Source organism: Aspergillus karnatakaensis (genome assembly GCF_047715665.1).
Source record: "Aspergillus karnatakaensis strain CBS 102800 unplaced genomic scaffold BJY04scaffold_72, whole genome shotgun sequence".
NCBI classification, from domain to species: Eukaryota; Fungi; Ascomycota; class Eurotiomycetes; order Eurotiales; family Aspergillaceae; genus Aspergillus; species Aspergillus karnatakaensis.
In genome coordinates, this window is record NW_027395784.1 from 54353 (window position 1) to 68452 (window position 14100).

General features: G+C 50.9%; 7 protein-coding genes across 7 annotated transcripts; 2 read left to right on the top strand and 5 right to left on the bottom strand.

The window, feature by feature from the left end:
- Positions 1 to 163: 163 nt before the first annotated feature.
- Positions 164 to 2987, top strand: BJY04DRAFT_200518 (putative phospholipase A2 (PlaA)). The gene has a single exon (XM_073712939.1). It carries the CDS (start codon positions 230 to 232, stop codon positions 2798 to 2800), a length of 2571 nt encoding a protein of 856 aa, XP_073565875.1. The 5' UTR covers positions 164 to 229; the 3' UTR covers positions 2801 to 2987.
- Positions 2988 to 3100: 113 nt separating this feature from the next.
- BJY04DRAFT_200519 (putative phosphatidylinositol-3,4,5-trisphosphate 3-phosphatase) lies at positions 3101 to 5216 on the bottom strand. Its single transcript, XM_073712940.1, has 3 exons — positions 5086 to 5216; positions 4880 to 4964; positions 3101 to 4781 (listed from the first exon to the last, which is right to left on the bottom strand). Exons 1-3 carry the CDS (start codon positions 5086 to 5088, stop codon positions 3241 to 3243), a joined length of 1629 nt encoding a protein of 542 aa, XP_073565876.1. The 5' UTR covers positions 5089 to 5216; the 3' UTR covers positions 3101 to 3240.
- Positions 5217 to 6446, bottom strand: BJY04DRAFT_200521 (uncharacterized protein). The gene has a single exon (XM_073712941.1). It carries the CDS (start codon positions 6088 to 6090, stop codon positions 5617 to 5619), a length of 474 nt encoding a protein of 157 aa, XP_073565877.1. The 5' UTR covers positions 6091 to 6446; the 3' UTR covers positions 5217 to 5616.
- Positions 6440 to 8973, bottom strand: BJY04DRAFT_200522 (pentatricopeptide repeat protein; the record flags this gene model as incomplete). The annotated part of the gene is made up of 2 exons (XM_073712942.1): positions 6440 to 8309; positions 8374 to 8973. The coding sequence occupies 2 exons, from the start codon at positions 8968 to 8970 to the stop codon at positions 6993 to 6995; spliced, it is 1914 nt and encodes a 637-aa protein (XP_073565878.1). The 3' UTR covers positions 6440 to 6992.
- A 229-nt stretch (positions 8974 to 9202) lies between these two features.
- Positions 9203 to 9965, bottom strand: BJY04DRAFT_200523 (U6 snRNA-associated Sm-like protein LSm4). The gene is made up of 3 exons (XM_073712943.1): positions 9808 to 9965; positions 9541 to 9732; positions 9203 to 9489 (listed from the first exon to the last, which is right to left on the bottom strand). The coding sequence occupies exons 1-3, from the start codon at positions 9808 to 9810 to the stop codon at positions 9325 to 9327; spliced, it is 360 nt and encodes a 119-aa protein (XP_073565879.1). The 5' UTR covers positions 9811 to 9965; the 3' UTR covers positions 9203 to 9324.
- A 686-nt stretch (positions 9966 to 10651) lies between these two features.
- hat1 (histone acetyltransferase catalytic subunit HAT1) lies at positions 10652 to 12498 on the bottom strand. Its single transcript, XM_073712944.1, has 4 exons — positions 12410 to 12498; positions 12079 to 12354; positions 11749 to 12010; positions 10652 to 11696 (listed from the first exon to the last, which is right to left on the bottom strand). Exons 1-4 carry the CDS (start codon positions 12426 to 12428, stop codon positions 10769 to 10771), a joined length of 1485 nt encoding a protein of 494 aa, XP_073565880.1. The 5' UTR covers positions 12429 to 12498; the 3' UTR covers positions 10652 to 10768.
- A 336-nt stretch (positions 12499 to 12834) lies between these two features.
- On the top strand, positions 12835 to 14100 carry BJY04DRAFT_231993 (uncharacterized protein). Its single transcript, XM_073719670.1, has one exon. The coding sequence runs from the start codon at positions 12918 to 12920 to the stop codon at positions 13881 to 13883; it is 966 nt and encodes a 321-aa protein (XP_073565881.1). The 5' UTR covers positions 12835 to 12917; the 3' UTR covers positions 13884 to 14100.

Here is a 14100-nt window from a genome sequence, read left to right on the forward strand (position 1 = left end):
AATTACGCTAATCCCGAAATGTTGCCTCGGACCGATGTGTTGTTCCGAGTCAAACGTTCTACCTAAAGTGTACCTTTCACGTGACTTTACGTCATCGAATGGGAGGATGAAACTTGAATGGACTTGATTGGGAGCTCCAAAGAAGCAAATCTTACGACAAGATGGAGGATCGTCGGGGTCTGGCCCATGGCTGCAGTCTGCTGTCAGGTACTTAACTGCCATCCCCCCAATGCTGTCTGTTTCCCGTCTCCACGCCAGACGAGGTGCTCTGCTCAACATGAGTGCTGCGAAGGCATTCTGCCTTCGATTCGCTCCTCCAGCCGCATTCATTTACGTTGGCGGTCGTGTTCTTTATTCAATTGAAGGTGCTCGGAATAATTCGCAGTTTTTCCTGCTACGGTCCGACCCGAAAGCACCATACTCTACTACCTCTTCACAGCTTGCCCGTGAACAGTCGCAGAATCCAATTGGAGATGGAAGAACTCACCGGAATGATTCCAGTCAGCGTGTTGACGGGTATTCTCATAGTGATGAATCAGACTCCTCGTCTGTCTGGTCGCATATGATGCAGAGGTTTGAAGGAGTGAAGCAGTCTGTCGGCTCTCCTGAATGGATAGAGCTAGAACAGATCAAGAACTACATTATTCCAGACTGGACGAAACTGCTACCCGCCACAGTACAGAAACTCCAGCGCGAGCTATCCATGGCTCCAGGTTCTCTGGCAGATGAGATCTGGCGAGAGGCACAGGATCCTGACTTGAACCCGGAAATACTACAGGAAGCCTCAGTACGCGTCGGTGACAGCCTTTGCAACGAAGAGCTGGAGTTTCGGCGGAGGCGGCAGAAGCATGCTGTGAAAGCACTGTCAACCTATCTAAATATCCCCGAGCAGGATATTCATCCCGATGATGTACCGATCATTTCCATGTGTGGCTCGGGGGGTGGTCTGCGAGCGCTTGTTGCTGGTACAGGATCGTACCTTGCCACTCAAGAGGCAGGCCTTTGGGACTGTGTCACCTACACAGCTGGGGTTAGCGGGAGCTGTTGGCTGCAGATTCTCTATCATTCTTCTATTACCAGCTGCAACTTCACCAGACTAGTGGATCATCTGAAGAACAGGCTGGGGGTGCATATGGCATTTCCACCAGCAGCACTCAAACTGCTGACACATGCGCCAACTAACAAGTTCCTTCTCAGTGGATTAGTCCAGAAATTGAAGGGTGATCCCGGTGCTGATTTTGGGTTAGTCGACATCTACGGCATGCTGTTAGCTGCAAGGTTGCTCGTACCCAAGGGAGAACTTGGGGCTTCGGACAAAGACCTTAAGCTCTCGAATCAGAGTCAGAACATCCTCACTGGGGCACATCCGCTTCCTATCTACACAGCTGTTCGTCATGAAATCCCCGTTCTAGACGAAAAAGCAGAAGAAGGGAAGAAACCTATGCCTGAGGATCTTATCAGGGAATCGCGAACCGAATCGTGGTTTCAATGGTTTGAGTTCACTCCATATGAATTCTTTTGTGAGGAGCTCAACGCTGGTATACCCACCTGGGCTTTGGGGAGACATTTTGAGGGCGGAAAAAACGTCGTCCCTAGGGGAACAACTCCTATTCCCGAGTTTCACGTTGGTGGTTTGATGGGCATTTGGGGCAGTGCATTCTGTGCGACTCTTTCTCACTACTACAAGGAGATTCGACCACTTATCAAGGGTATTACTGGGCTCGGGGGAGTCGATTCTCTGATCCAGGGAAAGTCCAAGGACCTCATTCGAGTTCACCCAATCGATCCGGCCACGATACCCAACTTTGTACTAGGGATGAAGAATCAACTTCCTCCATCTTGTCCCGAGTCGATCTTCAAGAATCAACACTTGCGGCTCATGGATGCGGGTATGAGCAATAACCTGCCAATCTACCCTTTGCTCCGGCCTGGTCGAGATATCGACATCATTATTGCTTTTGATAACTCAGCCGACATCAAGCAGGAAAACTGGCTATCTGTCGTGGATGGTTACGCACGGCAACGAGGTGTCAAGGGTTGGCCAGTCGGAGCAGGTTGGCCTCGAGAAGCCGACTCTCCCACGGAAACAGCAAAGGCCCTCCAGGAAGCTGAACATATCTCCCAAAAAGACCTCAACAAGAAACTCACGGACGCTCAAGATTCATCCAACAATGAACCCCGGAAATCGTCCTCTAGTTCCGTCAAGCAAGAAATCAAGAACCCGGAGCATCAGCCCACTCCGACAGACACAGATCTAAGCTACTGCAACGTCTGGGTCGGCACCAAGCAAGAAATGCTCTCCGACAAGGAACCACCCCCATCTAAACGCCTTTTCGATCCTCGTCTATCTAACGACCACTCCGAATCCGACTTCCACCTCATGCACCCAGACGCGGGCATCGCAGTTGTCTACTTCCCTCTCCTCCCCAACCCCTCAGCCCCGGATCTCCCATCCACTTCCTCCCTGACAAGACCATCACCCTCCGACATGCCCAAGCCTACTTCCGAAGACAAATCCTCGGCCGACACAAAAGACCCGGCAAAGCCACTCTCCCCACAAGCAGGCACAATCAACCCTGACGTTGACGACTTCCTCTCAACCTGGAATTTCGTCTACACGCCAGAGCAAATCGATGCCGTCGTGGGTCTGGCCAAAGCGAACTTCGCGCAGGGCGAAGAGCAGGTCAAGCGCGTTGTCCGGGGCGTGTACGAGCGGAAGAAGAAGGAAAGATTAGAGCGTGAGGAGCGGCAACATGAGCGGCAACATCGACCTCATGCGGAGGGCTTGATGCTGAGCTGAGTGGCAGCATATCACTCTACAGATTATTTCAATTTCCTTTCCTTGCCTTCTCTTTCCTAAATAGTTTTCTTGCATGTGAGCGGCTGAGATTTGTACTACTATTATACACGATGCTGTACTATACCTAGATTTAGACGTTGTTGATACCAATAAAGCACATCATGTCAGGGCTGCTACCTGAGTTTAAGTAATTCCGAATAAGTCTCTGGACACCAGCAATGGCTTAAGCTTAGTATTCCACACTGTTGTTCGTCCGCTCACGGTAGTTAGTGGTGAATCTAAAGCTGCCTTGAATTCAAGCCCGCCGGGTCTTCGGGTATCAAATCCACATTATCAGGTAACATATACATTGGCTACGCAAGGAAACCTTGCGTGAGAAGAACTACTAATATACAATAACAGCTATATTGTGAGGCAAAGAACAAGGACCACAGGCCTTATTAAGCCTCTTTCTCCTCCCCCTTCTTCTCCTTCCCATCAGCCACAATCCTCAACGGCACATTCTCCTTATCCTTCTTCTTGTTCACCTCCGTCTCCTCCTCCCCAGACTCCCCACTACTATCCGCCTGCTCGCTCTCCCTCAACCTCCAATCTGTAACCGTCGTCTCAGGAATCGGCTCGCCAGGCTTCGGCTCCATAACCACACCGCTGGAAACCGGTCTTGCCTGTTTATCTGCGTCCCGAACTTCCGTCGTCGAGGATTCCGCATACCGCCACAGCACCTTGAGTTTATCAAGCGCTTTGATGCCCTTTCGTGACGTGCCTTTTATGCCATCCATGGCGTCCCATTCGATTTCAAATACGCCCGAGTCGTATTTGTCGCCGCCTTCGAAGTAGGGGTTGAACCAGACGTGCGCGACGGAGGTTACCATGGCTAGGCCGGTGTAGGTGGCTGCTTTGCTGCGGCGTTCGAAGTCGATGTTTATGTCGGAGGAGGGGAGGATGAGGGTGGTTCGGGGTCGGAGTAGGACGGCTGAGGATTGTTTTTGGGGCGGCTCCGAGGGTGTGGATGTTATTCCGGGGGTGACTGTTTGCTGGGATTGGGATTGCTCGGAGGCGGCTGTTGGTGTTGACGAGATGGAAGGGTTGGTGCTGGGGTGGGAGATGCTGTTTGTCCAAAGGGAGGCATCGGATGTAGCAGAGGCGGGGTCTTGAGGGCTTGAGAGGGCCGATGTTGAGTTGGAGTTGAGGGAAATTGTTGTTTTGAACTTTGTGGACTTGTCCACTTTGCTATACTTCGTGGTATCGTTGCTGCTGCTGTTGCCGCCGTCGTCGCTCGTCTCAGTGCTATCCGACTGCGAACTCTCACCAGGCAAATCGATCCTCTCGTCGCGGTGGAAGAGATGGAACTGCTTGATCTTCTGCCCTTCATCGACGAACCCCTCAACCGCGACCTTGACTCCATCCCTCAGCCCCCAAACATGGATCTCCAGGATCTCAACCGGCCGCTCAACGTACTTCTTCCCCATCTCATTTGTCCACCGATTCACGTACCTCACCCACCGCAACTGACTGGGTATACTAACACCCGACCCAAACCCAACCCTCATCCGCCTCTCCGTAAACCGCTGCAACGCATCCTCCATCTTCCATCCCTCCTGAGAAATCAAGTAAGAACAAGCCATTGTCCCACTGCGCCCTTTGCCGGCTTTACAATGAACCACCGCAATCCGTTGTCCCTCCTCTTCGCCCTTCTCCTTCTTCTCTTTCCCATTCTCACCCTCCAACCGCTGCAGCCAGTTCCTCATACTAGCCATAACCTTCGGAATCAGCGCGAACGGCGGCGGATGATGATCCGGGAACGGAAAGTGGTGAATCCGCCCATAAACCTCCTCGTCGGGATATCCGGTCCCCTCGCCCCTAAACTCCCATATGCACCAATTCGCCCCATGCTTGCTGTCCAGGAAGCTAACGAGCTGCTTCAGTGGAGTGCGGTACGCTATCTTAGGATAGTTCGTTGAAGGGCCTGAGGTTGCAATAACTATATATATAGATGTTAGTTCATAGAAATGGAACTTACATTCGATGCGCTCAGACTCATCCGCTGAGATGGAGCGGGGGGGAGGGGGGGGCACATACTATTATCCGCGACATAGCAAAGATCTAACCCGGTTTCTGCATGTTGTAAACGAGGACCAGCTACGATCTGGCGGAGGATCGACGCCTGTGGTGGTTAAGAAGCCAAGACGCAGCAGGTCAGCCTGGGCGTTTATGTGGGCTGACTCGTTGAGCCTGAGGAAGTTGGGGAGTGGAGGCCCTGGAGGGGAGCGATGGTGGGTGCTTACCATCAGTTACACAACTTCTGTGAGGAGGTTGTGTGAAGTGAGAATTATTGAGAGTGGATTTGAGTAAGGCGGCAAGGGGTATGTATAGGAATCATTTATTATATGTTCTTGGTGGGTAAGAAAGATGCGTGGATGTCGCGAGGCTCTTGATGGTTCCAATACTCGCAACGTGATGCCAAGAATGAATGAATGGGGATCTGATGTCATCGGCCGCAGTCTTGTTGTATAGCCTCATTGTGTCGTATACTCCGTACCATACTCTGGGCAGCTGAACTGAGGATACGTTTACGTGCAGGGCTGATCTTGTCGTTACTCTCTCATCGTTTATTGACTTGTAATTATTGCTTTGCAAGTAATAAATTACATCCATTGACATCGCAGATGTCTCGAAGCGCCCGACTCCCAAGTCCATAACAGACTATTATAAATACAAACCCCAATTCCGACCATGAAGTCCTTCCATACAATATCCTATACAATATCCCATCGTTATGATATTTGCATCGCATCCAACACTCTCAAGGTCCACGTTTAAGCAACCCCATAAACCTCCGTAACCGGGATTGTAAACACCTTCGTCCCACTTGTTACGTTTTTCTCCCCCAGCGCATAGTATTCCGACCATGCTCCCTCCCGCCAGGAGTGCTGCGCCTTGATCGTCCAGTTCGGATACTGCTGCGGCACCAATTGCGAGAGCACGCCGGGGTCCTTGCACTCGACGTAATCCTTTTCCAAGCTCGTTCCGTTACATGTGGTATTGAAGGCCGGAGTATTGGGGGATGCGACGCCGTAGATGTTAAAGTTGTAGACGCAACCGCCGGGGGAGCAGCCGACGTCGAAGCCGGAGACGTGCCATGTTAAAGCTGGGTTTGTGGGGTCGGCGGTGCGGTCGGGGATGCGGCGGGCTGAGGCCGGGATATTGGAGGCGGCGGCTGAGGCTGAGGCTGGTGATGCCGCTAGGAGTGATAGCGCAAGGGGGAGGAGGGTAGACACGGAGAGATGCATGGTAATTGTATGGGCGCCGAAGGTTGTGAAGGTATAGGTGCAGGGGGGTTGAGTTATTGTTGACAGGGAAGAACTGGGTAGATTTCGCTCGGTCCAAGGGAGTGCGAGGAATATAAGAGAATACCAGGAGAGTGAGGTATATTCTCTGATCTGGTAGCGCCGGTAGTGCTGGCGAAATGTTGAATATCAATGGAGCTTCTCCTGGTCGATCTTCCCTTGGCGGCGTTTGAACCGTTGCAGATCTTTCCAAGGGGCAGTCGCCAGAAGAAAGTTGCCCACAGCATTCTCAGGTGGAATTGCCAATGAACTGCATTCCTAACAAGGTAGAAGCTCTGAAACTCAAACTACCCGCTCTGTCACTCTGTGACTCTGATTATTCCTCCGACGCGGTGTTGCATGTCTATTTTCGTCTTCTCAAACCAGATTGAACTATAGTTCTGGATCCCAGGCTTCAGCAGTGGAACCCCATGCGCGGCTAAACTACTGGGTCTGTCGCAGCTTGTCTTGAGTCGATGCCGCCAAGGTATCAAGGAGTCGCTTGTGCATTCAAGTTCTTCGCAATGGAGCGTATCTTCCAACTGATGCCTTAGTGTGACAATCGGTGCATCGGCCAAATCGAGAACAGATCTTGCGCAATAACCGAACGCAAACATCGCTGAGTTATACCACAGAAAACAGGCGGTTTGAGGCGTTATTGGGATCAGCATCTGATGCCGAGCTGTCATCCTTCGCTCGGTCAGCCCTCCTGGGGGTATGAGAATATGGGATTGCCCGTCTGGCTCCGGGGTACCTTCCTCAAGGCTTAGGGGCGTTTAATGTACAGGTTATGATAAATACAGTGGAGCTTTACTTCGCTTCCGACCTCCTTAGCATCTACCAACACATCCTCTGGGGTAGGGAACTCAAGTGTGGCCTTCGACATGGCCTTCGGTAGATTGCTGTTGCTTTTCCAGAGCCAACCTCTGCCTCTTTCTTTGCCTTCGTAGTTTGTTATGCTCTTTTGTGTACTTCAGTTCGGCTTTTTGCCGCCGCGAAAGGAGTTCCTCAGGTACACGGGTATTTTTCTCAACCGTCGGTACATCTTTACTAACACCTGGAAGGTTTCTCAATCTGACAGCATACTCGTTGCTGGATTCCACACAGCGCTCTCGGATTTTCACGCGAACATCCTGGCGAAAATCAAACCCTTGTTCCTGCATATCTTCGGCATAAAGGTACGACGATTCGAAGTTGCTGTTATCAAGACAGATGAGCACGAGAAGCTCGAATGTCGTCGTGTCCGGTAAGACGCCGAATGATGCCATCTCTTCAACCACAAACAGAGCAGATTCGGGGTTCTTCGCAACACGACACATGCTGATTAGTGCGTTATAGAAAGCCGTGTCAGGCCGTTGGGGGCAAAGCATGTGGATTTGCTTGTAGAAAGACATTCCATCGTCAACCTGAAATGGATCCTCGGCAGCGGTTGCTTCACATAATTCTATGAACACCCTAGCACATGCCATTGGGATCACATGACCCCGCGCTTTGAGGTCCCTCAGTATTCTCCAAATTTCTTGCGGGCGAGTCTTGTTGGACACGCAATATTTCACTATCTCCCTTGTTGAGCTTGGTTCCACAAGATAGCCCGCTTTCTGCATTTCGCAAAGAGCAAAAATTGCCCCATGGATATTGCCGGTTGCGACTCTTGCTGCGCACCATTGTTCGTAGTGATCAATCTGGGGTGTGATCTTGTTATAGGCCATCAACCGCAGTACAGAGTCGATGAGATCGCCCCCGTCGTGAAATACCGCCCCCAGGACCTGAGCATACAATCGAGGATCTGGATCGAACTCCCCCAGCTCCACCGCTCTTTTCCAGACAAAGGAAGTCAGTTCATAGTGAGAAATAGAACTCGCGGTATCGAGTATTTGCGTCCAGAGCTCGTGGGTTAGTGTGTGGCCTTGACTCAGGCGAGATTTCAACAGCTGGAGGACTTGATCCATTTCACGTTCGAACGCGCAAAGGTTGTATATCAAGAGACTGAATAACCAGTCCTCGACCGCTATATCTTTCCGCTCCATGTTCGCAATGTTATCCAGAGCCAATTCGAACTGGTGCCCTCGGATCTGACCTGCCACCACATAGTGCCAGCCATCTGGACTGAGCGGGAGCCATTTATCCCTCATTATGCGCAGTATCTCTTGTTGTAGTAAGTAGTCCGGATGCACAGCAAGAACCTGAAAAGACAAAACCCAATTAGCATGAACCGTTCGGCAGCGCCAAAAAACAGCCAGTTCGCACCTGTAAAGCAGCATGATATGTAGCAGAATCAGGGATTATCCCATGCTCATCCATCTCTTCAAGTAGCCTTTTCACATTTCCCGTCGAGCCATTCACAGAATCGACATTGCACTGTATGAGCGCTCTATAGTGTTGTAACGTAGGGCGGATTTTGTGATCTCGAATCAGGAGCAGCAGTATCGGCAGGATACTAGTTATTTTGGGCGATTCATTGGCGATCTTTGTCAATCTCGCTTCGAGCTGCGCCGGTTTTTCGGCCTTCAGGTGTACCGGAACATCAGCGTCAACCAACGACTTTCCAGACTGGAAGTATCTCTCTGAGTCGGGCCTATGACGTTGCTTTAGCGGCGTGAAATGCTCCGTATCAGGATCATTCCCTGTCGTACTTTGTTCGCTTCGGCCATCACGGAATTGAGTAGCATTGGAGCTGTACTGCTTGTGGAGGCATCTCGATATAGTGGTTAGAGGAACGGGGGAAAGGCGGCGCGACTGGCGCGCAGCAGAGAATGGAATGTTATGGCGCTTGAAGGTGTTTTGGCTGAGTGCTGGGCGAAACAGATGCCAAAGATCGTCCAATACGGGTCCCTTGCGAGACATCGTGGTTTGTTGGAATCGTGGAATCCGAACAAGAAGGTTCCCCAGAAAAAGGCCGGTTGTCACGTGATATGAACCTGTGGCTACTTAGGTAGTAGAGCTTTAAAATATCTATCGCGCAGCTTGCACACTTATCATTTGAGATCGTTAAGCTTGTTGCTCGTCATCGGGCTTCATTCCCATGTTGACCATAAACTGGTGGTTATAGCAATAAAGTTACATGGCAAGCTCCCACCGAGAAAAAAAAACAACCAGATACGCCAGGCCATGCTCACGAAACCGCCAATGAACCCTCTGCAGTTATCTCCGGGGTATCTATCCTCGTTTACGTCCTCCATCACGACCAAGATCTTCTCTCTAGTTCCCACCCCGTCCGCGCCCACGTCCGCGCCCGCGACCTCCGCGGCCTCCCCGGTCACCCCGGCCGCCCTCACGAGGGCCCCGGTTGCGATTTGGAGGCTGGTTCTGCTGTTGTTCCTTGACCATCTCGATGATTTCTTCGGGGATTCGTAGGTATTTTATCTGGACACCGTGGTCAGCTTAAAAAGTAGGTTTGTAAAGCGCACAACGTACATTGTTTCCGCGGACATAGACTTCAGGGAGCTTGAAGAAACGATCGCCTTCTGGACTCGTTTGAACCACTTCTCTCAGTATTAGGTTCATCCAGTTGTCGCAATTTGCGAGATGTCCGTTCAGGGTTTCTCCGTTCTTGAGCTCAACAAGCATGGGATGGCCTTGCGCGGCCGTCAGCAAACCGAGGGGAAGCTGCAGATTGCGAGAGTTAGCGAGCCCTATTTGCGAGTAAACAAACAATATTAAAATCTGCGTCGATATTCTTACCATCTTAGTTTCCTGGGGATATGGGATGGGGGGGATTGTGGGTTTCCAAGAGAAGATGGCAGGGGATGCGGTGTGAGAGTCCCGGCGCCAGTTCAGCAATCGAGATTATAATGCTATAATAGGTAGTAAGAATCAAACGTGAGAGAATAAGCTCTTCGGCAACACGCAACAGCATCTGAAAGTGAACCTGGAGCTGTGACATCGGTTGACTGGGCGGATTATCAGAATTTCCGCATTCCGTTTGTACACTCGAGATGATGCTCAGACCAACTCACCACGACAGGCAAGGCGCAAGACCGGCCGCCAAATTCTTGCTAAGGCTAATATACTCGGAGTCTCTCGAGCCCGAATCCTGTAAGGCTCTAATTGCCTTCAGGCAAGACCTACACATTGTAATATGGAGACGTTTTCAGCATACAGTTCTTGGTACATGGAGAACCAGGCCTCCGCACAACGCTCTGCGAGATCCTGGCAAGTGCATGATTCAGTTCTCGGCTGTTTCGCTTCAATATCAACCGATGTAAATGCTGAAGTCAGCACAAGCTTTCAAAAACTCATAGCCCTCATTGGATACATGTAACCCTTCGTACGGAGTACATCGACCTGATCTAAGTTACTAGCAGACCTCAACTAGGTGCAATATCAATACTTAGGTCAGGTACCCTTGCCATCCCATAATCATGACATAGTTAGATTGCACACAACTTCCACCGTGTACTCCCAGCGGTGCCGGGTCGACAGAGCAGGCAAGACGCAATGCCTCGGTCTACTGAGTCATCACCTAGACACGAACAATTTGCCGACCAAAGACGTCCGATGCTCGATGTGCTCTTACTTAGAGATCTTAACTGTGGGATCATTCTTTGATATTGTTACATAACAGCTCGCCTCCGAGAGCTTGAAGATAAACCAATAGGTTAAAAACCTAGCGATACGCCCTTCAAAGCCTTTAATCATCAATCTACGCCTTCGGGCGCTTTGCAACGACGATCTGTTCCTCTTCCTCATCGTCATCTTCATCCTCCACTGTGAATTTTCGCTTGCCCCGCTGGTCCCTGTTGCTCGATGTTTCCGCTTCCTCCTGCTGCGCCTTCAAGCGCTCCTCACGCTCGTTAAAGAATTCAAAAAGTTGCTCGTAGCCTTCCTCGACGTTCGTAACAGTATCCTCCAGCGCGGTGTGACGCTCGCCCATCTTGAGCTGGATCAACATATCGCGAGAGCGCTTGTAGAGGCGCTGCTTGGTGAGCATACGCCACCAGTAGTACCTGCGGTCGTTAGGGTCGTCGGCCCTATGCTTTTTGATGAGAAGCCGGGACATATTCGCTCCGCCCTTTCTGCGGTTCTTGCGCGGGATCTGGCCGAGGAGGAACATTTCCTGGATGTGGGCGAACTGTGTGGGTTCGATCTTGTATTTTGTGCGGATTTCGGAGAGAATTTTCAAGGGAAGCAGGGAGGATGTTGGGACGCGCTTGGTCTTTTTGGTAGGTTCGGTCCAGGGGTCAGGGTTGATTGTTATGTTGTGTTTGAGGAATTCGGGGCGAAGGATATGGTAGTCTGCTGAGTCGCGGAGGACGTCGAAGGATTCGTTGGGGTCTTCGACGGTCAATTCCATGATTGTTGCGTCATCGACGCAGGCTTTGTGTATTGTATTGTAGAGGTTGACACCGTGGCCGGTGCCTTGGTGTGATGGAAGGATAAGGAACTGAGCAATCCGAAGGCGAGATGGAAGTTCTCCCGGACGGACGGGTTCGGGAAGAGGGAACGGGCCTTCCTTGGGAGTAGGTTTCTGTGAACGGTTTCTTTGGTAGAACCACCATCGGTATGTTGTGGCATAGCCGACAATAGAGTATTGTGAAGCTGTTTGGGTTGGCGGTTCGACCTTCTCGTATCTATTCACAGTCAGCATCCACGCATCATCATACATAATACAGTGCACCATACACAAAGTAGACCATCCATCTCTCTAGAGTCCATTCTGGGTCATCTGTTGAGAGAGGTGTTCCAGCTTCTATGTAGAACGATACCATAATCTGAAACCTGCTGAGCAGCTGCTGAACCCTGGAATCGGCCAAAGATGCAGCCCAGATCTCATAGTTCCTTCCGCGCATCGAATAATCATGTACGAGCTTTCCTGGTGGCACAAATTCTTTCGCATCTTCGCCTTGAACCGCGCTTTCGAACTCGGACAGCGGAGAAAAGGCCTCTGTAATTTACAAGAGTCAGAGATATCGATTTGAAGGGCAGTCGTCACTGCGCGCAATAATAACTCACCTTCGGGGAGGAAATCTCTCAGGGCCTTCGTAATATCAGCCGGTGCAGCATCGTCGACGGCCTTATACTTCTCGTCGTAAGAAACGTGGGCATGGGGGCGCAGGTTATGCGCCGCGAAGCGTAACCGTATGATCAGTCCCTTATAGCCAAAAATTTGTTCCTCCTCGCCGAAGATGGGGTATGTGAATTGAGGGTGGAAGCTAGAAAGCGTCTTGGGTTTCTCCTGGTCGGGCTGGACGATAGTAATCTGAACGGCATCGTTGGCGTCGCACGACCCTGGATAGTGTCAGTTCCTAATACGAATAGAAAAGAAAGGGAACATGTGATATACAATCGCTTTCCGCCGACATGTTGATGACTTTCGGTCAGAAATGAGGTTGGATTGGAGAAGAGATAGCGTAGGGAGAGGATGTGTTTCATTGAGCTCACTTGTTGCATCTTCCTTTCGCGTCTCCCTCGATCGCGTTGCGGCACCCGCGCCCGGGCGGAGCCGGTATAACCCTTTTGGGACTAGCGTATTCTGTAGGGGTATTGTTAGCAAGCCAACAAGGTGAGACCTTCATACTGATTTTCGCTATAGTCTGGCAGATGCACTTATCTGAAAGATTTCTAACCTTGGTACTGGATGAGATTCATCGGAGTCCATATGGTCCTACTATATGCCTCGGCTACTCAGTGGCTGTCTGTCTTGGGCTTCTCCGGATTGCGGAGACATTTTATATATCTCCAAACTTGTAATGTTGAACAAACCAATTCATATTCTAGTCAAATACATCTATTCGAACCAAAACAGCCACTATCCGAACCAGAGACAGCATCAGTTTACTTCAAGAGACAAAATGTCGGCCACCAACCCTCAGCGTGTAACCCTTATCGGCCTGGGGCTCATCGGGATATCCTTCGCCGCACTTCATCTGAACCGCGAGAACACGATAGTGGACGTTTTTGATACAAGGCCAGACTTTGAACAATATCTCATCAGGACCCTTCCAAACTTCCTAGCCAGCGCCAATTCTGAGCCCGACCTAGTGGCTACACTGATATCATCCGGCCGTCTCAACATACACTCTTCGCTGGAGACAGCATGTGCGTCCGCCACAATCATCCAGGAGCAGGGCCCTGAGAATATCGCTTTCAAAAGGTCTATATGGAGAAAGGTCGAATCTATCGCACCCGCCTCTGCACACCTCTGGACTAGTACATCGGGAATATCGGCTTCTGCTCAACAGCAAGATATGCAGGACAAGACACGTCTACTCGTGGTACATCCGTTTAATCCGCCGCATATCATGCCGCTACTTGAGATTGTACCTGCTCCTGGAACTTCCCCGGATCGAGTCGAATTCGCCCGTGAATACTTCTCTATGCCCGGTTCCCGACATCGCCCTGTGGTTATTCGGAAAGAGATACCAGGTTTTGTTGGAAACAGACTAGCGTTTGCTTTGCTTCGTGAGGCTTGCTATTTGGTACAGGAAGATGTAGTCACAGTGAAGGACCTCGACACTATCCTCATGGCTAGCTTGGGACCAAGATGGGCGGGCAATGGTGTCTTTGAGAGTTACCAACAGGGGGGAGGCGAGGGTGGCATTGAAGCTTTCCTGGACAAACTGGGAGGCACTATGCAAGAGGTGTGGGACGGTCTGGGGCAAGTCAATGTGACCGGAGAGAAAGAGATAGGTTGGAAGGAAAAGATCATCGAACAGACCGACGAGGCGTATGGGACCTTGGCACCGGAACAGACTTGGGAGAAGGAAGAGAGGCTGCGCGATTTCATCAGATCTCAAGCGCAGAGATACGGGCAATGAGCACTATTCAATGATGCCACGACTCTGCGAAGTCATACCTAGGCACCTGAAAAGAACAACCCCTGGCGGATCTGGTCTCGGACTTGGGCTATTAAAGCGGCAGCAATTGGAGTCCTTGTAGGGCCGGCCGATCATCAAGAGTGCCGCGTACTGCAGCACTGCTATTAATAACACGAGTCCGCAAGAATACCAAACGTTTCGCTGGCATTGCGGCTGA

Coding starts and splice junctions, on each gene's coding strand:
- BJY04DRAFT_200519 (XM_073712940.1), bottom strand. Junction 4,782..4,879: donor TTGCTATGTCGCGGATAATA/GTATGTGCCCCC, acceptor CTATATATATAG/TTATTGCAACCTCAGGCCCT.
- BJY04DRAFT_200518 (XM_073712939.1), top strand. CDS start 230: ATGCTGTCTGTTTCCCGTCTCCACGCCAGACGAGGTGCTCTGCTCAAC.
- hat1 (XM_073712944.1), bottom strand. Junction 12,011..12,078: donor GAGAGATTTCCTCCCCGAAG/GTGAGTTATTAT, acceptor TGTAAATTACAG/AGGCCTTTTCTCCGCTGTCC. Junction 11,697..11,748: donor AGATGGATGGTCTACTTTGT/GTATGGTGCACT, acceptor GACTGTGAATAG/ATACGAGAAGGTCGAACCGC.
- BJY04DRAFT_200523 (XM_073712943.1), bottom strand. Junction 9,490..9,540: donor TCTATGTCCGCGGAAACAAT/GTACGTTGTGCG, acceptor CACGGTGTCCAG/ATAAAATACCTACGAATCCC.
- BJY04DRAFT_231993 (XM_073719670.1), top strand. CDS start 12,918: ATGTCGGCCACCAACCCTCAGCGTGTAACCCTTATCGGCCTGGGGCTC.
- BJY04DRAFT_200521 (XM_073712941.1), bottom strand. CDS start 6,090: ATGCATCTCTCCGTGTCTACCCTCCTCCCCCTTGCGCTATCACTCCTA.